The sequence below is a fragment of the Rhinopithecus bieti genome, unplaced genomic scaffold (assembly GCF_001698545.2).
Source record: "Rhinopithecus bieti isolate Rb0 unplaced genomic scaffold, ASM169854v2 scaffold_66718, whole genome shotgun sequence".
NCBI lineage: Eukaryota > Metazoa > Chordata > Mammalia > Primates > Cercopithecidae > Rhinopithecus > Rhinopithecus bieti.
The window spans coordinates 709,264-732,577 of NW_016825567.1; the positions used below are offsets into that span (position 1 = coordinate 709,264).

At 45.0% G+C, this 23,314-nt stretch overlaps 1 protein-coding gene across 15 annotated transcripts in view; it reads left to right on the top strand.

The window, feature by feature from the left end:
- Positions 1-23,314, top strand: part of KIAA1217 (KIAA1217 ortholog) — a 351,420-nt gene that overhangs the window by 322,770 nt on the left and 5,336 nt on the right. For 6 of the 15 annotated variants that reach the window (XM_017863062.1, XM_017863072.1, XM_017863065.1 and 3 more), the window contains 7 exons: positions 1,559-1,686; positions 3,168-3,315; positions 6,077-6,518; positions 9,896-10,079; positions 13,791-13,954; positions 15,025-15,192; positions 18,708-18,827. In XM_017863062.1, the coding sequence (XP_017718551.1) occupies positions 1,559-1,686; positions 3,168-3,315; positions 6,077-6,518; positions 9,896-10,079; positions 13,791-13,954; positions 15,025-15,192; positions 18,708-18,827 (1,354 nt within the window). Of the gene's footprint in view, positions 1-1,558; positions 1,687-3,167; positions 3,316-6,076; positions 6,519-9,895; positions 10,080-13,790; positions 13,955-15,024; positions 15,193-18,707; positions 18,828-23,219; positions 23,256-23,314 lie in introns of all 15 variants that reach the window. The other 9 variants (XM_017863059.1, XM_017863063.1, XM_017863068.1 and 6 more) reach the window with 5 other exon arrangements.

The window sequence follows — 23,314 nt, forward strand, 5'->3', positions numbered from 1 at the left end:
CAAAGCTTTGCAGGACTGGACACTGTGTCCAGTCAATGCAGGGAAGTCATTCTGTTTGGTTATGCAATGGAAAAGAACTTTTCCACACGAAGTTACCATATTTAGAGCCCTTCAGTGGGGTGGCACAATCTCTTCGTGTCAAGAATGCAATAGCTGTAGGAAGTTTCCCGCTGGTGTGTTCACAGAACACTGAGCCCCTTTCCATAGTTCACGGACGTGGACAATGAGCAGATGAGGCTTTCCCCCTCTGGTCCTGAAGTAGCATCATTTCATCTGAAATGACCACAAGCAATTTTGGTTTATTTTTCATAACAGAATGAAAGACATGACCAAAAACTCCATCCCACTTCTTGCAGTGGAGGAATTTGTCATTTTCCCTGGGATCCTGTTGAACACATGTGGCATCCTGCCTGAACCCCTCCCGCAGCTGCCATGTGACCCAGAGCTCTATCCACTTGCCCACCTAAGTGGAAAGGGCCTTCGAGGGTCATCTGTTTGCAGATGAGGCCGTGCATTCCTTTTTCTCTTTCGGATGCTAGCTCCACACTCCGGGCTCCAGGAGGTGGGATCGCTGTTCACTTACTGCCCCCTAGTGGTCGCCGTTTCTGAAACGGTCTGCGTTTCCGAAAGCTCTTTTTCTCTGCTTCCTTGGGAGAGATTTTTCTCTTTTAGATGTATAGGTGTTTAGGATGGGGTTAGTAATGTGCCCAAGGAGGTTACTGTTTTCTCAAGGGTGAGACCTCGAGCTCCCTCTCTTGGAGCTAGCATCCGCCTCTATCCACAGACACCACATCTGTCGTCATTTTTATTTTCTGCAGTCATTTCTTCTCTTGGTAGCCTGGAGAAGAAAGAGCTCATCCTTGTTGATGGGACAATCAGTATAAACCAGAGGTTCTCATTTAGGGGCAATTTTGTTCTCCCTTCCCCAGGGACATTGGACAGTGTCTGGGTCTGGAGACATTCTGGTTTGTTACAAGTTGGGGTAGGCAAGGTTGCTACTGGCATCGAGTAGATGAAGGCCAGGGGTGCTGCTAAACATCCTAACGTGCACAGTTTCCCCACACCACAACGAAGAATTACGCGGCCCCAAAATGTCAAATGCTAAAGTTGAGAAACCTGATATTAATCAATGTGGGCTTCTCGTTTTACTGCACCGCAGGTCGGTCGCTCTCTCTCTCTCTCTCTCTCTCTCTCTCTCTCTCTTTCTCTCTCTCTCTCTCTCCTACCCGCCCCCCCCAACCTATCCCTCCCTCCATCCCTCTGCTAGCATCAGCACCACTGAATGTAAAGACTGGGTCCTTTGTTAGCCAGGCACAATCGTCCCTTGGGCCAATGTGGAACATTCCCTGGAAAAACCTCCTTGTTCCTGCCTCACACCATTGCGAAATGTTCCCAGCCACTGTTGAAGATGAGCGCCCCCGCTCCACCACCACCACAGAGAGGCGGGGAGGGGCTGGGGCTCTATACAAAATCAGAGGCCGAGACGGGCACTCGGCCTCGCACTTCCTCTGTGAGGCCTGGTGTTCAGCTCTCTGTGCTGTTGTCCTTGCTCCCGCAGCGAGCTGGAAGACTTTGTTGAAGACTTGAAGGACTCCACGGCAGCCAGCCGATTGGTTACTCTGAAAGACGTGGAAGACGGGGCTTTCCTCCTGCGTCAAGTGGGAGAGGCTGTAGCTACCCTGAAAGGTAAGCTTTGTGCTGCGTCAGGGGAGGAGTCTGAACTATCTTTCCTGGGGTGTTTAAAAATCTGCCACATAGAGAAGGATTCATTCATGTATGCAAGTATTTATTAAACACCTACATGTGCTGGGCATTGTTCTGGGCACTTGGGATATCCCAGAGCATAAACATCCCCCACTTCCTGGAGCTGATATATAGTGGGTGCTGTAAGATTTCACACTAAATGATTCCAGTAACACTTTCTATTTGCTAGGCTCTTACAGTGCACCGGGATGCATGTGCCAAACTCATTAAAAACACAAGGTGGGAGGATCACTTGAGCCCAGGAGTTCAAGACCAGTCGAGGCAACATAGACCCCCATTTCTACAAAAAAAAGAAAATTAGCCAAGTGTAGTGGTATATGCCTGTGGTACCAGCTACTCAGGAGGCTGAGGTGGTAGGATCTCTTGAGCCTGCAAGGTCAAGGCTATGGTGAGCCATCATTGTACCACTGCACTCCAGCCTGGCAGCCTGGGTGCCAGAGTGAGACCTTGTCTCAAAAAAAAAAACAAAAAAAAACAAAAACAAAAAAAAACCAATAAAATAAAATAAAATAAAAATAATCCTGTAACCAGGCATGGTGGCTCATGCCTGCAATCCTGGCACTTTGGGAGGCCAACACAGGAGAATTGCCTGAGGCCAGGAGTTCAAGACCAGCCTAGGAAACATAACAAAACCTCATCTCTTTAAAAAAAAAAAAAAAAAAAAAAAAAAAAAAAGATTTTTTTCTGGCCAGGTGTAGTGGCTTATGCCACTTTGGGAGGCCGAGGCAGGCAGATCACCTGAGGTCAGGAATTCGAAACCAGCCTAGCTAACATAGTGAAACCCTGTCTCTACTAAAAATACAAAAATTAGTTGGGTGTGATGGTGCAAACCTGTAGTCCCAGCTACTCAGGAGGCTGAGGCAGGAGAATTACTTGAACCCAAGAGACGGAGGTTACAGTAAGCCAAGATCATGCCGCTGCACTCCAACCGGGGTGACACAGCGAGACTCCATCTCAAAAAAAGAAAAAAAAATTTAATTAGTTGGGCATGGTGGTGTGCAGCACCTAAATTATCCCAGCTCTACAGGCGGCTGAGGCAGGAGGATCGCTTGAGCCCAGGTGTTTGAGGCTCCAGTGAGCTCTGATCATGCCACTGCACTCCAGCCTGGATGACAGAGAGAGACCCCATCAATCAGTCAAATTACAAAGTAATAATAACCCTAATGGTCTATTGGCTTTATCCCAAATACACAGACAGGAAACAGGCCTAGAGGAGCTTTACTCTTGCCCAAGGTGACTTTCTCCAATGCTCCTCTGTACTCTTAACCCACTGCCACCTGAAGATGTGTGAGCCACCCTGTGGCTTGTGAACTCTGCACTTCTCTGTCCAGTATCGGAGTGCGGGATGAGGGTTGTCGTTCTGGCTTTTTCTCCTCCAATTCACCTGCTGGTTTGGCCTGCAGGAGAATTTCCAACCTTACAAAACAAGATGCGAGCCATCCTGCGCATAGAAGTGGAGGCCGTGCGGTTTCTGAAGGAGGAGCCACACAAGCTGGACAGTCTCCTGAAGCGTGTGCGCAGCATGACAGACGTCCTGACCATGCTGCGGAGGTGACCGGGCCCTTATCGTGCTGGGGGTAGCCTGCGGAGGGATATGCTGGGAGAGCGAGAGTGGAGGTTTGAGACTTCAGGCTTCCACCATGCTCCCAGAACATATCCAGTGTCCTGAGGAAAAGCCCCAAGTCCTTCTCACGCTTGAACTTTTATTGCAACATGGCTTGAGGTTCTAATTCTTCAACACAGGATTGTTAGATGGAGCCCATCCTAGGGTTTAAAATGAATAGACACAATAAACATTGTTTTAAAATCATCTGAAAGGCCAGCTGTGGTGGCCACTCAGGAAGTAGTGGCAGAAGGATCCCTTGAGCCCAGGAGTATGAGGCTACAGTGAGTATGACTGAGCCACTGCACTCCAGTCTGGGCAACAGAGAAAGACTCCATTTCTTTAAAAAAAAAAAAAAAAAAAAAAAAAAAAAAATCATTTGAAGGTGGGTTTTTTAAAATAATATTTTGAAGTTGAAAAATTGATTGAAATAGTTTATTCGCCTCCTTCACTTCAGGGGCATAAATAAATTCAGTTCGAAGAAATGTAATAGAAGTAAACAAAATCTTTCTTAAATGACCTCCTGAAGGAGTATCTGTGACATTGTTGGTCCTGCCTAGAAAAGAGAAACAGCCTTTTGAGTGGCTTGGGCCAGGCTCCCTTACTAAAGGTAAACCTGCTCATCAAAGAGGTCACAGTGGAGTAAAGACCAAAAGAAATTCAGGACTTTCGCTGAAAAGAAAATTCTAGGCCAGGCGCAGTGGCTCAAGCCTGTAATCCCAGCACTTTGGGAGGCCGAGACGGGCGGATCATGAGGTCAGGAGATCGAGACCATCCTAGCTAACACGGTGAAACCCAGTCTCTAATAAAAAAATACAAAAAAAAAAAAAGAAAACTAGCCGGGCGAGGTGGCGGGCACCTGTAGTCCCAGCTACTGGGAAGGCTGAGGCAGGAGAATGGTGTAAACCCAGGAGGCGGAGCTTGCAGTGAGCTGAGATCCAGCCACTACACTCCAGCCTGGGCAACAGAGCGAGACTCCCTCTCAAAAAAAAAAAAAAAAAAGAAAGAAAGAAAGAAAATTCCAGTACTCCACACTTACTGAAAACACATATGCATGCAAAATTTGTGTTGCCAAAAGCACCTTCACTGGCCAGGCACAGTGGCTCACGCCTGCAATTCCCGCACTTTGGGAGCCGAGATGGGTGGATCACTTGAGGTCAGGAGTTCGAGACCAGCCTGGCCAACATAGTGAATTCCCGTAGGAATTATAGGCAGTGGCGTGCCTGTAATCCCACCTACTTGGGAGGCTGAGGGAGGAGAATTACTTGAACTCAGGAGGTGGAAGCTACAGTGAGCCGAGGTTGTGCCACCGCACTCCAGCTTGGGAGACAGAGCATGAAGTCACCTTCATGGAGATGATTATTGAAAATGAGAACGATCACTGGTTGCAGTGGCTCATACTTGTAATCCCAGCTACTCAGGAGGCTGAGGCGGAAGGATCTCTTGAGCCCAGCAGTTCAAGGCTGCAGTGAGCTATGATCACACCACTGCACTCCAGCCTGGGTGACAGAGCAAGACTCCATCTCTACAAAAAATTATTTTAAAGATTAGCCAGGAAGGATGGTGTACACCTGTAGTCCCAGCTACTTAGGAGGCTGAGGCAGGAAGATCTCTTGAGCCTAAGAGTTTGAGGCTGCCGTGAGCTATGACTGAGTTACTGCACTCCAGCCTGGGCAACAGAGAGAGGCCCTGTCTCTTAAAAGAAAAGAAAAGAAAATGGAAGAGATGGTTAAGGCAGAATGATAGGGAAAGGAGAGAACAAATCCTTGGGGATCTTTAAGAATCTAAGGGATTGGGGTAAAAAAAAGTAAACAGCAAAAGAAAGAGCAGTGAGTAGCAGAAGAGTTATAGAATGCAATGGTGTTTTTGTTCAAATGAAAAAAAAGTAATGTAATACAAAGGGGATGAGGGACTAATTAAAAATTAGAGGTCAAGTACCATGTTTGACATTGTCTCACACATAACTTTACAATCTTAATGTTAGTCCTAACAACAGGCCCTGAGGAAGTCATTAGCATCACCATCGTCATCTCCATCTTCATCATTACATTTTATGCAAAAGTACCTGAGGCTTAAAGACGCGAAGTTCTCAACGTTATATACAACATGAAATAACTGATATTCAAACACAGATCTGACACCAGACACCCTTTTCCACTACATCATGTGTGGGGTAGGGAGGGATATATAGCTTCAAATGACTCCAAACACCAGAAGAAGTTGAGGAGTAAACATGACTGTTAGATTTGGAGTCACTGTGTACCTTGTGGCAAGACTTGGCTGAATCTAGGTGGGGAAGCCAGTGAACAACAGGCTGAGATACAGAAAAGCAAACAGAAGGAATTAGAGTGAGGGCTGCCCTCCCAAGATGCTTGGCAGTGAAAGCAGGAGGGAATAAGCAAACTTTTGACTTAGAACTAAGCACATTTGAGGCCTGCATAGGCCAGAATCGGGTGGAAGAGTTAGAGAGGCTGCTGTTAGACTCATGGTTCATTTTCTTCTACCCACTCCCCAAACAATAATGGAGTGGCAAGGGTCTGAGTACAACAGCACCAGCAAAAAAGGATATTTCCATACATGTCCCTAAGCAGCTACTCTGAGCTTTGGGATGTGTGACTCTCACCTAGCTTTGGGATGACATAGCTTGCAAGTATGCCACCATGAGAAAGTGGCATGAGGGTTAATGCTGCTATGCATGGTTTCTCCTAGATATGTCACTGATGGGCTCCTGAAAGGCACGGACGCAGCCCAAGCCGCACAGTACATGGCTATGGAAAAGGCCACGGCCGCAGAAGTCCTGAAGAGCCAGGAGGAGGCAGCCCACACCTCCAGCCAGCCCTTCCACAGCACAGGTGCCCCTGGCGACGCGAAGTCAGAAGTGGTACCTTTGTCCGGCATGACGGTTCACCACGCACAGAGCTCCCCTGTGGCCATCCAGCCCTCGCAGCACTCCGTGGCCCTGCTGAACCCTGCTCAGAACTTGCCTCACGTGGCCAGCTCCCCCGCCGTCCCCCAGGAAGTAAGCTCCACCCTGCAGACGTTGCAGGCTCCACAGTCCCCACAGACACCCATGAATGGGTCTGCCATGCAGAGCTTGTTCATTGAAGAAATCCACAGTGTGAGTGCCAAGAACAGGGCAGTGTCTATCGAGGTAGAGTCCTATTTCCATTTCTCATAACCCCATAAAGGAGTCTGATAAGTGGGCCTTTCCCTCAAAGCATTTATAGGCCAGATGATGACATAATTGTGTATGGATCAGAGATAGAGTTTTGGAAGTGGAAGTGGGATTCAGTGGCCAGGTTAAGAGATAGGTCATCTCATCTGGTTTCAGAGAAGGGTGAGACACCTAGCCTGTAGGAAGGTGAGGCAGTGGTGTGCTGGTAAATGTTTAACAACCAGCTCTCTGGTACCGGTTGTGGTGGGGGGTTGGCGCGGGGGCTACTCTATGTGTGGCATTTGCCAATTTCCATGGTGTAAATATCGCAACCATGGCTGATTTCAAGTTACAAATGACACCACTACTGCTGAAGTTGGGAAGAAATGTGACAATCAGCTCTCCTGGGCCAGGACAAGCCAGCTTCAAGCACTCCATTGCTGTGAAGGCAGCCAGAGGAGGGTCTGCAAGTCATGTAGACGATAAGTGGAACCTGGTTAGCAGGGGAGGGTGGTGAGGATATCCTAGGATACTAACATGCTGGATCACAGTCTGGGACCATGACTAAGCCTGTCTAAGTGGAACAAGAACGAGGACCTAAGACTGGGGAAATGGGCTGGAAACTGACTTGAGAGTTTGAAAACCAGTCCATGATGTTTGGAGTTTATTTGGAAGGTATCAGAGAAATGCTGCAGCTTTAATCCATGATTTTTTTTAAATGGCATCTTCTGGAAATTAATCTAGAAACAACATACAGAATTGATTGAGGTGGCAGGTCTAGAATTAAGAGAGCTGGATGAGAAGTTACTATAGTCATCTAAGAATGAACAGTAGAGCAGTCAGAATGAAAAGAGAAAACTACGTCTTAAGATCAAATGACATGAGGCCATGTGTGGTGGCTCATGCCTGTAATACCAGCACTCTGGGAGGCTGAGGTGGGTGGATCACTGGAACACGAGTTCAAGACTAGCCTGGGCAACATGGCAAAATCCCAACTCTACCAAAAAAAAATATACAAAAATTAGCTGGGCCGGGCGCGGTGGCTCAAGCCTGTAATCCCAGCACTTTGGGAGGCCGAGACGGGTGGATCATGAGGTCAGGAGATTGAGACCATCCTGGCTAACACGGTGAAACCCCGTCTCTACTAAAAAATACAAAAAATTAGCCGGGCGAGATGGCGGGCGCCTGTAGTCCCAGCTACTCAGGAGACTGAGGCAGGAGAATGGCGTAAACCCGGGAGGCGGAGCTTGCAGTGAGCCGAGATCACGCCACTGCACTCCAGCCTGGGTGACAGAGCGAGACTCCGTCTCAAAAAAAAAAAAAAAAATTAGCTGGGCGTGGTGGCACGTGCCTGTCGCCCCAGCTACTCAGGGGGTTGAGGTGGGTGGATCACCTAGGTCCAGGGAGGTCAAGGCTTCAGTGAGCCGAGATCACATCACTGCACTCTAGCCTGGGCGACAAAGCAAGACCCTGTTTTAAAAACCATGAGATCAAATGACATATTATGTTTTAAATATTCTTTTTATCAAGGGCTGGTATCAATGCTCCAATAACACATTTGGCTTTTCTACTTCTCTTTTTCTTCTTGCCTCATAACTTTTCCTCCACTCATTTGCTTTATCCCCAGCAACCTTGTCCTAACCCTCCTGCCCCTACTGAAAATCACCAGTGGAGAGCTCAGGTTGGGTATATCGAGACGACCTGGCAAAACTGCCACAGCCGCAGTCACAGCCTCGGGGCCTCAGAACACTAGGTGGTTTCTCTCTGTCCCAAGGGCCCTGGCTTGCCCCTAATCAGAGCCAGCTATTTAAAAAATGCATATCACAAGGGTATGGAAATGTGATTGATGGAGTGTGATTCTATTCCCAGTACCTAGTAGGGCAGGGGAGGAAAAGACATTTCCTCCTGAGAACTGGCAGACCTGTCACTTAAGACGTCTTGCCACTTTAAACATCTCAACATTTACAGGATGTCAGTATGATGGCACTCTTATTTAACAAATCTCTATTGAGGACCTAGTGGGCATAGTTATCATTGTGATGTGTGTGTTTTACACTTTGAGGGGAGATGTGAGTTATCTCTGAAAATGCCCTGATCCACAGGTATGGAGGCCTGGGTTTTTCTGCCAGATCTGCCACTGGCAAATGGGGTGAGCTTTATTCATTCAACAGAGATTACCGAGCCCGCTATGTGCCAGGCCCTCGTAGGCTCGAGGGAAAGCCAGTGAACAGAAGAGACAAAGTCTCTGCCCTCAAGAAACTTACCGACTTGTAGAGGAGACAGAAAAAACGTATGTGCCAGGTGGTAATCAATGCTAGGAAGAAAAAATAAAGGAGGGTTAGAATGGTGGAGGTGGTGGCTGTTATTTATATGTAATGAAACTTGGGCAAATTCTTCATCTCACTGGACCTCAAAGTTCCCATATGTTGATTCAGTGATCTTTGCCAATTCTTATGTTACGGGGTTCCACTAATCTTGGTGTGAATTTCCACCTTGCCCTCTTGGAATTATTAATGTGCTAGTTCAAAAATCACAGGAAAATGTTCTTTTAAAATGTGTACAGATGTTTTAAAATGCATTTTATGTATAACTCTCCGGTGTAGAACTTAAAGGAGCTTACGGGTCATCTAAATAATACCTCCTCCCTCATTTTATAAGACAACGTGACCCAGAGGGCATATAGCAATTCTTTGATAGAAGTGGTTCTAAGACACAGGATTTTTGTTTTTAGTGTTGTGGATTTTGATCGTTTGCTTGGACATCTCTTCTATAATGAAAACTCAATTTAAAAAAAATTTTAGGCTGGGCATGGTGGCTCATGCCTGTAATCCCAGCAGTTTGGATTATAGACTCATGTCTCACTCAAGGCAGAAGGATTCCTTGAGGCAAATTGTTTAAGACCAGCCTGGGCAACATAACAGACCCCATCACTATTTGAAAAAAAATAAAATAAATAGCCAGGTGTGGTGGCTCACATGTGTAATCCTAGTTACTCAGGAGGCTGAGGCAGGAGGATTGCTTAAGCCCAGATGTTGGAGGCTGCAGTGAGCTATAATGACGCCACTGCACCGCAGCTTGGATGACAGATTGAGACCCTGCCTCTAAAAAAATAAATCTTGGTAGTAGAAGAAATACTTTTAAAAGCATGTTATTTTAAGTTCAGGGGTAGAAGTGCAGGTTTGTTACATAAGTAAACGTGTCATGCGGGTTAGTTGCGCAGATTATTTTATCACCCAGGTCTTAAGTCCAGTACCCATTAGTTATTTTCCCTGATCCTCTCCCTCCTCCCACCCTCCACCCTCTGAGAGGCCCCAGTGTGTGTTGTTCTCCTCTATGTGTCCATGTAACGTTCTTTACCTGCTATATTCCTCCAGAAAGCAGAAAAGAAATGGGAGGAAAAAAGGCAAAATCTGGACCACTATAACGGGAAAGAGTTTGAGAAGCTCCTAGAAGAAGCTCAAGCCAATATCATGAAGTCAATACCAAATCTGGAGATGCCACCAGCTGCAGGCCCACTGCCAAGGGGAGATGCCCCAGTGGACAAGCTGGAACTTTCAGGTAAGGTCCAGTCCCACAGCAGGAACATATGGAGGTACATGGCCTTGGGCAAATATGGTGCCATCCACAACAGGACATACTCATCAACAGAACCAATGTCTCAGTTCTTACAAATCTTACAAAATGTAAAACCTGGAAGAGCAAATCCTCTGGTGTTCCTTAGATCTTTACTACTATCTCTTTTTCTTTCTTTCTTTCTTTTTTGTTTTTTTGAAATGGGGTCTTGCTCTGCCACCCAGGCTGGAGTGTAGTGGTATGATCATAGCTCACTATAACCTCCAACTACTGGGCTCAAGCAATCCTCCCACCTCAGCCTCCCAAGAAGTAGCTAGGGCTATAGATGTGCACACCACTCCATATGTCTAATTTTTTTTTATTTTTTGAGAGACAGGTTTCTCACTGTGTTGCCTTGGCTGGTCTCGAACTTCTGGCCCCAAGCAATCCTCCTGCCTCAGCATCCAGAGTAGCTAGAATTACAGGCTTGAGCCACACTTGATTTCACTACTACTTTTTTACCCTAGCCATAGAGAAGCTGAGTTCTGTGTTAGGATTCTAGAATAATGGCCAATAAAGGAAAATTTAAATTCCTCGTGTTTGCGTTTTCTATGCATTTGTGATACTTCACCGCACGAGCTGGGAAAATATTAGGCCTTCATTTAAGACAAGAGCTTTTTGTACGCTTGCAGAAAGAAAATGGTAGCTTTTATGAGCTCCCAGGGGATATTAGATCATAAGGCAAAATTGCATTTTTTAATCAAAATTATTAGAATATATATTTAACCAACTCAACTATGGAAGTTAAATGCCAACCTGTCGATAATAATATAACTTCTAGGAATCTCAACCTATTAAATATTCTATCATTTACAAACCATGCATCTTATTCTGATCTTAAAATTATGGACCCAGATGTTATTTTACTTGCAGCCTAATGTCTCCTCAGTGTCACATTCCACAGTGCCTTATCCAGCAACTAAAATTAATTTGGAAAGGAATCCCCATCTTGGCTTGCATGTCAAGAAACATTAAAGTGGATTCCATTTGTAACCACTATACAGTCATCCCTTGGTATCCACAGGAGATTGGTTCCAGGACTCCCACCGGATGCCAAAATCTGAGGATGTTCTAGTTCCTGGTATAAAATGGCATGGTATTTGCATGTAACCTACTCACATCCTCCCATATACTTTGTGGGGCCAGCACACCTCAGCTGTGCGACTCCGCTGCCTGCCTCCGTATACTTTCAATCATCCCTACATTACTTATGATACCCAATACAATGCCTACACGTTACTTCATTTGTGTGGATTCAACATAGTACTTGGTGCAAGGCAAATTCAAGTTTTATTTTTTGGGATGAGGAGGGAATTTTTTTTATACATATTTTCCATCTGCAGCTGGTTGAATCCACAGATGTGGAACCCATGGATGCAAAGGACCACCTGCACCTGTCTCCTCCCCAGTTTTCATCCAGTTCATCCCCTAAAGCTCCGCTCACTGCAGCCCTTCCCTTCTGTCTGTGCTAAGAGGCTTTTCTTATGCCTTTCCCCACCTGCCAGTTGTGTCAGGTCTGTCTAGGGTCCTGGGCGTGGCAGCTCTTCTCACACAAAGGTGACTTTCCTCCCACAGTTCCCATGGAGAATTTCTGATGGAGAAAATGCCCTAGCTCATCACACTTTTTTTTTTTTTTTTTCTTTTGAGACTGAGTCTCACTCTGTCACCCAGGCTGGAGTTCAGTGGCATGATCTTGGCTCCCTGCAACCTCTGCCTCCTGGGTTCAAGCAATTCTCCTCCCTCAGCCTCCCAAATAGCTAGTATGACAGGCACTCACCACCACACCTAGCTAATTTTTGTATTTTTCGTAGAGACGGGGTTTTACCATGTTGGCCAGGCTGGTCTCGAACTCCTGACCTCAGGTGATCCACCCGCCTCGGTCTCCCATAGTGCTGGGATTACAGGCCTGAGCCACCGGCCAGCTCATCACATTTTTATCTTGCCTAATTCTGCTCTCTCTGCCGCATTATTAATTTTATCATAGAGTCCTCTGATGTTTCATACAGGTCTCATAACTGTTCCTTCTCATGACTGAACAACAAAAGCATATTACATTTTGTTCACTTACCTCATTTTGGCTCTTGATTCTATCTGATTTTTTTAATTTGCATAAATCACTTTTAAAATTACTCCCCAAGGTATTTTGACTTAGTTCAAATGTTCTTGTTTTTTCTTTTTCAATGCATCTCTGACTTGGCCTCAGAAACAGTCCAGTGATGGACAGGCTACCAGAAATGTGTGAAGGTAGCATCCGTGACCTGTAAACATTAGTTTCTGTCATTTTAACTTATTTGTCATGGAATTATCATTTTAATGTATTTTGTTGATTAATGAGGCAAACTTCTAAGTGTAGAGTTTTAAATACCATTTGTATTTCCCCTTGTGTGAATTTTCTGACTACTTGGATAATGGAGGAATATGGATAATGATCGAAAATGGATAAAGGCTGGCATGGTGGCTCATGTCTGTAATCCCAGTGCTTTTGGAGGCCAATATGGGAAGAATCACTTGAAGCCAGGACTTTAAGAGCAGCCTGGGCAACATAGTGAGACCCCATCTCTACAAAAATTTAAAAACCAGCTGGGTGTGGTGGCATACACCTGCAGTTCCAGCTACTCTGGGCTGACACAGGAAGATTGCTTGAGACCAGGAGTTTGAGGCTGAGGTGAGCCGTGATGGCACCACTACACTTCTGCCTAAGTGAAAGAGCAATACCCAGTCTCAAAAATAAAACAAAAAAGGCCGGGTGCAGTGGCTCACACCTGTAATCCCAGCGCTTTGGGAGGCTGAGGCAGACAGATTGCTTAATCCCAGGAGTTCAAGACTAGCCTGTGCAACATGCAAAACCCCATCTCTACACACACAAAAAAATAAATAAAGAAAATTAGCCAGGTGTTGTGGTGCACACCTGTAATGCCAGCTACTAGAGAGACTGAGGTGGGAGGATCACCTGAGCCCAGAAGGTCAAGGCCTCAGTGAGCCTTGATCACACCACTGCATTCCAGAGTGGGTGACAGTGAGACCTTATCAAAAAAATAAAAAAGATTTTAAAATTGTGTTTAATTAAAAAAATCAAATCTACTTCCTCTCCAACTTTGTTCTCATTTGCATCCCATTTTTTCTCTGGCCCTCCCTAGGCCAGATTCTACTGTGACATTGACCTTCAGCAGAAAACCCTCTTGCTGATGCTATTTTTTCAGACTGAGGGATGAAGGCTTTGGAGGCCAAGCAGGGGGCTATGGATTTGCCTTTGGGCCCCAATTTTTTTTTAATCTATCCAAGTACTACTCAGCTTTTTTGCATAACAAGAATGTTATTTAATAATATTAATAACAGGCAGTACTTTACATAGCATTTACATTAAGCCAAGCTCAGTATGTAAGTCATTCAATCCTAATGACACCCTAAAGGAAAGTATATTATAATACCCATTTAACAGATGAGAAAACTGAGACTGAGAGAGGTTTAGTAACTTGTGCAGGGTCTTTTGGGGATTTAAATCCAGTCGCTCTTTAGGGTCTATACACTTAATGCTTGCTCTATGGAGAGGATAGAAAATTTTTAAATCAGATTGCATTGAGTTTGTAGCAATATACCAGACTTTCTGGATGTTTTCTTGCGAAAAGATTATTCTTGCAATGGTGCACTGTTTTCTAGAAGATTCTCCAAATTCAGAACAGGACTTGGAAAAGCTGGGGGGAAAGTCGCCCCCTCCTCCTCCCCCACCTCCTCGTCGAAGCTACCTGCCAGGATCGGGACTCACCACCACGAGGTCAGGCGATGTGGTCTACACCGGCAGAAAGGAGAACATCACCGCTAAGGTCTGATAGGCTAAGCCCTGGTAAACTGGCCTCTGGGTTCAGATGATACCCTTAGACAAGGTTCTGTCTGTTAGAACATAAAAAGTAGTGAGGCAGAGAATTAGTGACTTGACCACACAAGATCCCCAGGAAGCACCACAGGTGGGACAGTGGCAGCCAGTATGATTGGACAAGACCCAGACCATGAGTTTCATCCTTATTTGACTTTTAGCTGCAACAATGTGAAACGCAAATCACAAGCTATTTCCTATGTGGGCGTCATAAGATTGAAAATGAGGGTAGGAGGGGGAAACAAAGATTATCTTCCAAAGGTAACTGAGGTGAGCTGACACTGTTGTGGGAGTCTATACAGAAAGATGTTCAATGAACTTTAGATTCCACTTAACTAGCCAAGTATTAGCTTTTATGTTAAATGTAAAACACAATTTCCAAAGAGATGGAGTATAGGAGGGCCTTTCATGAGGACTGTGTTAGTCTGTTCTCAGGGTGCTGAAAAACACATGCCTGAGGCTGGGTAATTTACAAAGGAAAGAGGTTTAATGAACTCACAGTTCCATGTGGCTGGGGAGGCCTCACGATTATGGCAGAAGATGAAGGAAGAGCAAAGGGACTTCTTACATGGCGGCAGGCAAGAAAGAGATTGTGTGGGGGAACTCCCATTTATAAAACCATCAGATCTCGTGAGACTCACTCACCACCGTGAGAACAGCACGGGAAAGACCTGCCCCCATGATTCAATTACCTCCCACCTGATCCCTCCAGTGGCACGTGGGAATTATGGGAGCTACGATTCAAGATGAGATTTGGGTGGGGTCACAGCCAAACCATATCAAAGACACTGAATGTTGAGGAGTTCCAATTATATTATCATTATTTAATCCATTCATCAAAATGACAACTTATGCAAACACAAACCCAAACTAAATGCAAAGGGATAAAATAACCTTTCAGCTATTTTCTCAGCTAAGATCTAGGAAGCCAGTGTTATAGGCAGTGAGGGACCATCTGTCCCTGTTTTGCTAGCACGTAGGAGATGTTAAGCCACTATCCATGGTTTCAATCTCCCACAGGCAAGCAGTGAAGATGCTGGACCAAGCCCACAGACCAGAGCCACAAAATGTCCAGCAGAGGAGCCTGCTTCAGCCTGGACCCCATCCCCACCCTCTGTCACTACCTCCTCCTCAAAGGATGAGGAGGAAGAAGAAGAAGAAGGAGACAAAATAATGGCAGAACTCCAGGTATGTGGGTGCAGTGACTGACATTGGCTCCTTGCCTCCCGCCTGGGTTTCTCCAGCCATGGCACTTACAGATTTGTTAGCGAGAGGCCAGGAAAGCGCATGGACTGGGATCATAGAAGCTGTGTCTTCTGGCCTTGGCCTTTGCTTTCCCAAGATGGCGCTGAACAAGGCTCTCAGGGTGCCTATATGATGTGCAAGGAATGACCGTTTCACAAAACAACTCACACTTTCCTAACTCTGGCTAGTAGGATTGACTCTCCTTTCTTTCCATCTTAAGAGACTCTGCTTCATTTTAAAAGCAAGTAAGATAAGGATTAGAAATACCAGCCATTGTCCTGTCTTGAGAAGGACAGACTGAAGCACACTTTAGGTGGGTTCCCATTCCTTGGCTTTACCACTTAGAGCCACTGACCTTGGATGGTGGACTCAAGGCCAATGAGTGGCTTCCTGTGGTCCATACCAAGTCCCTGTTCAATATCAATGTCATCTTTTCAGATATTATGAAAAGCTGAATTATTTTGTTTTCCATTTTCCTTGGTCTATTTGAGAAATGATACTGTATTAGTTTTAGATATTTATTTTTTAACTAGGACATAGTCCACTCATAGGATGAAGGATGGGGTGCCAAGGTTGTGCCCAAAACTGATCCCACATTCCCATCACGGATGTGCTTCTACCTCAGGTCTATGTCCTGAGAACTTGTCTCATCAGAGACATGTACACAATTCCTAGAACAAACTTTGTGTAGAATATTTCATTTGCCTCATGCTTCTCATAGGATTTTTCTGTCAATCAGATAGTTGGAACACCAGCACCTTGGGGCTCAAAACATGTTAGCTTTTACCAGTGTACCAATGGCTTTGTGCCAACCCATAAATTTTCATTTTTTCTTTGGAGTAGGAAGAACTTTCAATCCGCATGATTTTCACTGCACTTGTTCTACTCGGGTTTCCATGGTAATAACTGCCAAAATTGAACTGCCTGGATTTTGCAGGGAAAACAGAACTGCTGGCTGAATTGTCACATTCGTGAGCCCTTTCACACTTCACTAAAACTCACAGACTAGCCTGGGACATCCCTGCAACCAATCAGGCTATTTGCAGGTTTTTAGAAGGCTTGGATAATTGTTTTCATAGGAACCCCAGATTTACAAAGCTGGTATCTTTCAGGCTTGTGGATAATTTTTTACACCTCTGTAAGAGAAATACTAAATTTGTTGCAACCACTTATAGCCCACCACTGAGGGACACTTTTCTCCATTGAAGTCTAAATATTTGATGCCCTCTTTGACTACTTTACAGACATTGGCATATCTGGCTTCATGCCATATTCTTGGTGGTTAGATAATAAGAGTGGTGGCCGGGCGTGGTGGCTCACACCTGTAGTCCCAGCATTTTGGGAGGCCGAGGCAGGCAGATCACCTGAGGTCAGGAGTTCGAAACCAACCTGGCCAACATGACAAAACCCCATCACTACTAAAAAATACAAAAATTAGCTGGGCATGGTGGCAGGTGCCTGTAATCCCAGCTACTCAGGAGGCTGAGACAGGAGAATCACTTGAATCCGGGAGGTGGAGGTTGCAGTGAGCCAAGATCATACCACTGCACTCCAGCCTGGGTGACAAGAGTGAAACTCTGTCTCAAAAAAAAAAAAAAAAAAAAGTGGTGAATGAAGTACTCTAACCTTAACTCAACCAAACCCTGTTAGCCCTCTGGCTGGGATAGAAACCCAGCCTGCTAAATCCGCAACTCGGTCAATGGCCTGTGGCCATAATGCTTCTCTTATTTCTACACCTTCTCAAGGCAGGACAAGGAGAAGCTGTGGCCCCTTCTAAGGACAATTGTGCAACCACTTTCTGTGTGTGTGCTCCACATCTCCAGGCATCAGAAGAAAAACAGGCTCTGAAATCGAGGGCCTAATAGCGCAAAGGAGATGGCAGTTGGCATTTGTAAGCAGCGCTCTAAGTAAGCGGATAAACCAAACACATCCAGGGCATGCTAGGACTGGTGTGACTAAGGAACAGCAAGCAGGCCAGGTGTAGCAGAGACAGGGGAGCAAACAGTCTGGAAAAAAAGGCCAGAGAAAGTCCCTCATCAGCCACCTTCAGATTTTAGGACTAGTGATGGAATGTTTACTGAAGGAGGACATATATTATCCTTTCTGCCAGCAGAGATATCTCCAAATGACAACATTTGACATAAAGAAAACACTAAGTAATTATTTAGGCTGATTCATTTAAATATGTGGTCTTTCACTGGGCACAGTGGTTCATACTTGCAATCCCAGCACTTTGGGAGGCTGAGGTGGGCAGATCGCTTGAGGTCAGCAGTTTGAGACCAGCCTGGCCAACATGGTGAAACCCCGTCTCTACTAAAAAAACTACAAAAAATCAGCCAGGCATGGTGGCAGGTGCCTGTCATCCCAGCTACCTGGGAGGCTGAAGCAGGAGAATTGCTTGAACCCAGGAAGCAGAGGTTGCAGTGAGCTGAGATCTCACCACTGCACTCCAGCCTGGGCGACGGGGCGAGACTCTGCCTCAAATAAATAAACAAACAAACAAAAATAGTTTTAATCCTAGCTGCACATTAGAATTACTTTGGGAGTTTAAAAAAAAAAAAATTTCTACAGCTCAGAGATTCTGATTTGTGTCTTCTCTGAGTGGGGTCTCGAGTATTTGAGAACAACAGTATTTTTTTTTTTTTAACCTGGGTGGTATATAGCCTGGTTGAGAACCACTGATGTCCATAAGTTTGGGTCCCTGAGTTACCAGTCTGTCCTCTCATGATCAGGACATTTCCCACATGTGGGCTTCCTTTTTAGCCCTGTAGACACCATCTATGTCTGTACTTTCTCCCTTTGAGAACTGGCCTCCCTGACTTAAATTCACAAGAACCAACTATTGGCTCTTACAGTTTTCAGAGACAAATCTCCAGGATGCAGGCAGCTCCTAGGCCACTCGGAATGACATCGTTGCTTAAAAGCATCACTTTATTCGAAATGAGCCTCAGAACACTTTGGAGCGCGGTAGTACCTATTTCAGAAAACGGTTGTTAAGAGTACTTTTATTCTAAGACTTAAAGGTTTAAAATGGCTTCTGAGCTTTTGCTGTATAATTTCAATAAAGCTCATAAAAAACAAGGAGGAAGAAAAAAGAAAGATAGTTTTTTGTTTTAATTTATTTACATATTGAGCATTTTTTAAAGGTGAAAGCAAGAAGCCCTCCTAAGTACCAATTTAGGTTCACCCCAGATAGGCAGAAAAGGTAGTAGTGTCTGTTTTATCTTGGCATTCCCCAAGAAAGGAAGGCAGCCTTTGCCCCAGGCTCAGCCTCCAAGCCAGCTTTGTCAACATGAGAGAACGTGGGGAGCAGGATTTCAGGGTGCTGCCTCCCTGGCCTAAACCTGCCTGCAGGACCCGGGCTGGGTTCCCCAAGCGTCCGGTTGTTCCTGCCTGTTTCCGTCCGTTCTCCTCAGTACCCTTGGATCCCTGTTAACCTCAGTATTTTAATTCCTTAGGCATTCCAGAAGTGTTCCTTTATGGATGTAAATTCAAACAGTCATGCTGAGCCATCCCGGGCTGACAGTCACGTTAAAGACACTAGGTCGGGCGCCACAGTGCCACCCAAGGAGAAGAAGGTAACGTGGCAACTGCACATTTGCCACACGGTTGGGAGTCCTTCCTTCCTTGCTCTGACACTAACACGGCTCTTGTACTCGACCTTTGCCCCCTCTTTTTTCTTTCTCTCTCTCTTTTTTTTTTTTTTAACTAATGGAGACACAGGTATAGGTTAAAATCAGAGATATCTTGCTCAGGTTTTCAGAGCAAACACTGTGTTCCAGCCCACAGCATACAATAGTATATGCAGAATTTAGACACTATCTTCCCAAACTAAAGAGTATACACCTTTCAGTACTTTCTAGAACAACTCTAGAAAGAAATACATAGAAACAGCAACCAAGTATTTAGCAGTTTTTCTAATTTGTAACATCCTTTGGGCAAAAAAGAAAAACAAGTATCTATGTTAAAAAAAAATTAGGTAAAAACCAGTCGGGTGCAGTGGCTCACATCTGTAATCCCAGCACTTTGAGAGGCTGAGGCGGGTGGATCACCTGAGGTCAGGAGTTCGAGACCAGCCTGGCCAACATGGTGAAACCCCATCTCTACTTAAAATACAAAAAATTAGCTGAGTGTGGAGGTGGACACCTCTATTCTCAGCTACTCAGGAGGCCGAGGCAGGAGAATCGCTTGAACCCTGAAGTCAGAGGTTGCAGTGAGCTGAGATCGCACCACTGCACTCCAGCCTTGGCAACAAGAGCAAAACTCTGTCTCAAAAAAAGAAAAAGTAAAAACCTTTGTTTTGGGGAAGAAAATGCAGGGTAGAAAGTACCTACCACCACACACAGGCGTAACTTCATGGAAACATACAAATGTATATGTGCACAAACGTCCAAGGATGCCAAACAGAATTTTTGCTAAGTATTATCCATTTATAAAGTATACCTTCCAAGATAGTAAGTTCAGTATAGTTTTAGTGTTAAAATGTATGTGTGACACCAAAAAAAAAATCCAGGCTCTGAAACAAAGTCTGCCGTCATTGTAAAAGTACTCTAGGGAAATGACCATGGCCTGAATGTTTGAAATGCAACTTTAAGTTGCACCTAGAGCATCTATGATTTTTAGATATAGAGACATCTTACTTGAATTAAGCCTCCGTCTAAACTTCAGGATAAAAAGCTTGCAATGACCAATTCAAGGCCTAACATTTTTCTCCAGGGACTTATCTTTCAGAATTCAAAGATTCTAGCTTTCCTTAAACAAAGTCAAACTAATCAGATGCAAGATAGCCCGATAGCTACTACAGATGGGTACCTCGGTCCATGTATGACAGCTCAAGGAGGTAGATGCTGTATCACAAAACTGAAAGGCTATTCTAACACAACAGTTCAAGAGACACAGTTTTGGGCTCCCAGCTCCCAGCCCACCTTGCCAAGGAGGCCAACCCACTTCTCCTTGGCTCATAGCCACGATGGCTCCCTTGTGTAAACTCTCTGCCACATAAACTGACATGTGACACTGTTAATAGGGGGAAGAGAATCTCACTATATACCAAGGGGGGTTACTCTTGATAAATGTTTCTCATGAAGAAAACCTAGCCTGGCCTGGTGGCTCACACCTGTAATCCCAGCACTTTGGGAGGCCAAGATGGGAGAATCACTTGAGGCCAGGAGTTATCCAGGGTGCTTACTCTGGATAATTAATCTCAGTAGATTAAACTACTTCAGAATGACCATGAGTATCAGACTTCTCTTATCCCCAGTTTTGGGTCCTTATTAACCTCTTCCAGGGCTGAGTATTTACCCTTCCATAAATCAGATGTTTTCTTAAGCATTTTTTGATCCTGTCATCACTGAAACTCCAGCCTAGTTCTTCACTTGTAGGCAATTTTCCTGTAACCCTGGTTTATTGTCCATATGCCTATTGAATGCTTTTCCAATTGTCTTCATAATCCAAATCTCAGGGCCTATAAATACATATTAAAGAGGCATAATTACCTTTCACGCAGAGTCTTGACCATCTAAGACTAAGAAATCATTGTGAGTTTACATGACAATTACGGCCAAGCTCATGCACTTGCTTTGATACATTAATTCATTTTTTTCTAGCCCAGTGATAAAAAGTATAGGTCGTGTGAAAACCAAACTTCACATTTTTATCCTAGTGACTTTCCATTGGAGCATTTGTGCTACTACTCAATTTTAAAATACATATATCACCGGGGGGGGGGGCGCGGTTGAAATTTATTTATTTATTTTTGAGACCGAGTCTCGCTCTGTCACCCAGGCTGGAGCGCAATGATGCAATCTCAGCTCACTGCAACCTCCGCCTCCCGAGTTCAAGCGATTCTCCTGCCTCAGCCTCCTGAGTAGCTGGAATTACAGGGGCGTGCCACCATGCCTGGCTAATTTTTGTTTTTAGTAGAGACAGGGTTTCACCATGTTGATCAGGCTGGTCTCAAACTCCTGACCTCATGATCCACCCACCTCCACCTCCCAAAGTGGTGGGATTACAGGTGTGAGCCACCACACCTGGCCTGAAATGTTTAATGATGGGAATGGCACGGGCCATGACCAACCAGAACAGACGCCAGCCCTAACCCCCAGTAAATAGACCCCGAGAACATCTGCCACGTATGTGTCTTTAGATCACATTCCAATTCCATCTGCAATTCAGGGGGCAAGTTCTCATTCGGGTCCTAGCATGATACGCCGACTCCATATCTGGAGTTGTAACCTTAGGCTGAAACCTTATTTTTTCTTTTTTATTTACATGTATATATTTTTTGAGACGGAGCCTTGCTCTGTCGCCCTGGAGGCTGGAGGGCAGTGGCATGATCTCAGCTCATTGCAACTTCTGCCTCCCAGGTTCAAGCAATTCTCCTACCTCAGCCTCCCAAGTAGCTGAGATTACAGGCGCCCGCCACTATGCCCAGCTAATTTTTGTATTTTCAGTAGCGATGTGGTTTCACTATGTTGACCAGGTTGGTCTCGAATTTCTGACCTCAAGTGATCCACCCACCTTGGCCTCCCAAAGTGCTGGGATTACAGGCGTGTGCCACTGCACACAGCCTATTTTTATTTTTTATTTTTGTGTGTATGTGATGGAGTCTTTGCTGTGTTGCCCAGGCTGTTCTCAAACTCCTGGACTCAAGCAATCCTCCCGCCTCAGCCTCCCGAGTAGCTGGCATTACAGGAAGCTCAATTATTTTTCTTCTTTAAAACCTTTTACTTGACATACTCATTGTTTCATATTTTAAATTTAAAATCCCACAAAAGAAGCCATGTGGTTCCACTGCAGCAGCCGAATCATTGCACTCATTTGGGGGCTTCCTGGGGAGCAAGCAGAAGTAAAACAGGAGGTATTTGGTGGCTCGTGCACCCTGTACTTTGCGCAATATTTCCGTGTGATTAATTCTGACTGCATTGTTTGTGTGTCATTCCTTGGGTGTGTATGAACAGTCTTTCCATTCTTAACCAAGGTCATAGGGTTGCTCTGGGTTGACTTTGGCTGGGCCCGGGTGTTTGTGCTTTGTGTTGTCATTGCTTTAACCGTAGCCTTCATGGGAATTGTGCTCCATCCTGCTGTAATCAACCACCTCAGCAAGAAGAAAGGGCAGCAGTGCCTTGGAACCGACAAGGGATCACTAGTGTTAGTGTTATGTCAGGGCCTGAGGCTACTGATACACCTTGGGAAAGGCCAGGCCTCCAGGTGAAGCGCTTTGAATACCTGGGTCCTCACCACTGGATCCTTCAATCCTGAATCTTGGTGGGAGCCTAAGACATGTATCTTCACTCTACACTGGAAACTACAGAGAATGAAAGCTGAGTCGTGAGATCACTGTCACCAATTTAACCTCAAATATCTGCTTTGTGAATGTTTAGGTTATATTGTGACAGCATGATGGCTATGAATTGAGGTTATATTGTAACAGCATGATCACTCTGAATTTGGATTTGATCATCTTGGCTATGAGGAGTGTGAAGGTGATTTTGACACTTTGACACCTGCAGTATAAACCGCATTTCAATTTGTCATTTGATCAGGGGAAAATAATGTTTTTTCATCCCAAAATGCCAAACCCAACCAAGGCAGATGTCTTTATAGGACAATCTCCATAATAGAAGCAGAGAGAGGACTGAAATAACGAGCTGTAAGGGAAACTAAAATTCCCCTGGGCTGGTTCCTAAGTTTATAGGCAAGAAAACTGAGGCCAAAGAAGTAAAGTGATTTATCTAAAGTAACACAGTTTAGTGGCAGATCTGGATTAGAATCCAAACTTTCTGTCAGCCCACACATTGTGCTTTTCACAATTCTTCAGGTTTTAGATTCTGCTAGGTTCACAATCTGATGTTGAAAAGAGGACATGTCAGTAATGACTCTGTCCCTTTATTCTCTTCACTGCTCCCCCGCAAAATTTTAAATTCTTGAAATCTTTTGCTAATTGAGATTTTCATCTTGTGCAAACACAGGGCATTTTTGGCAGTTGGAGAACAAAGCAATCCAAGGTAAACAGCTCTAGGCTTTGGATTGGTGTGTAACAATTATGCGTGGCCCGCATGTCTTA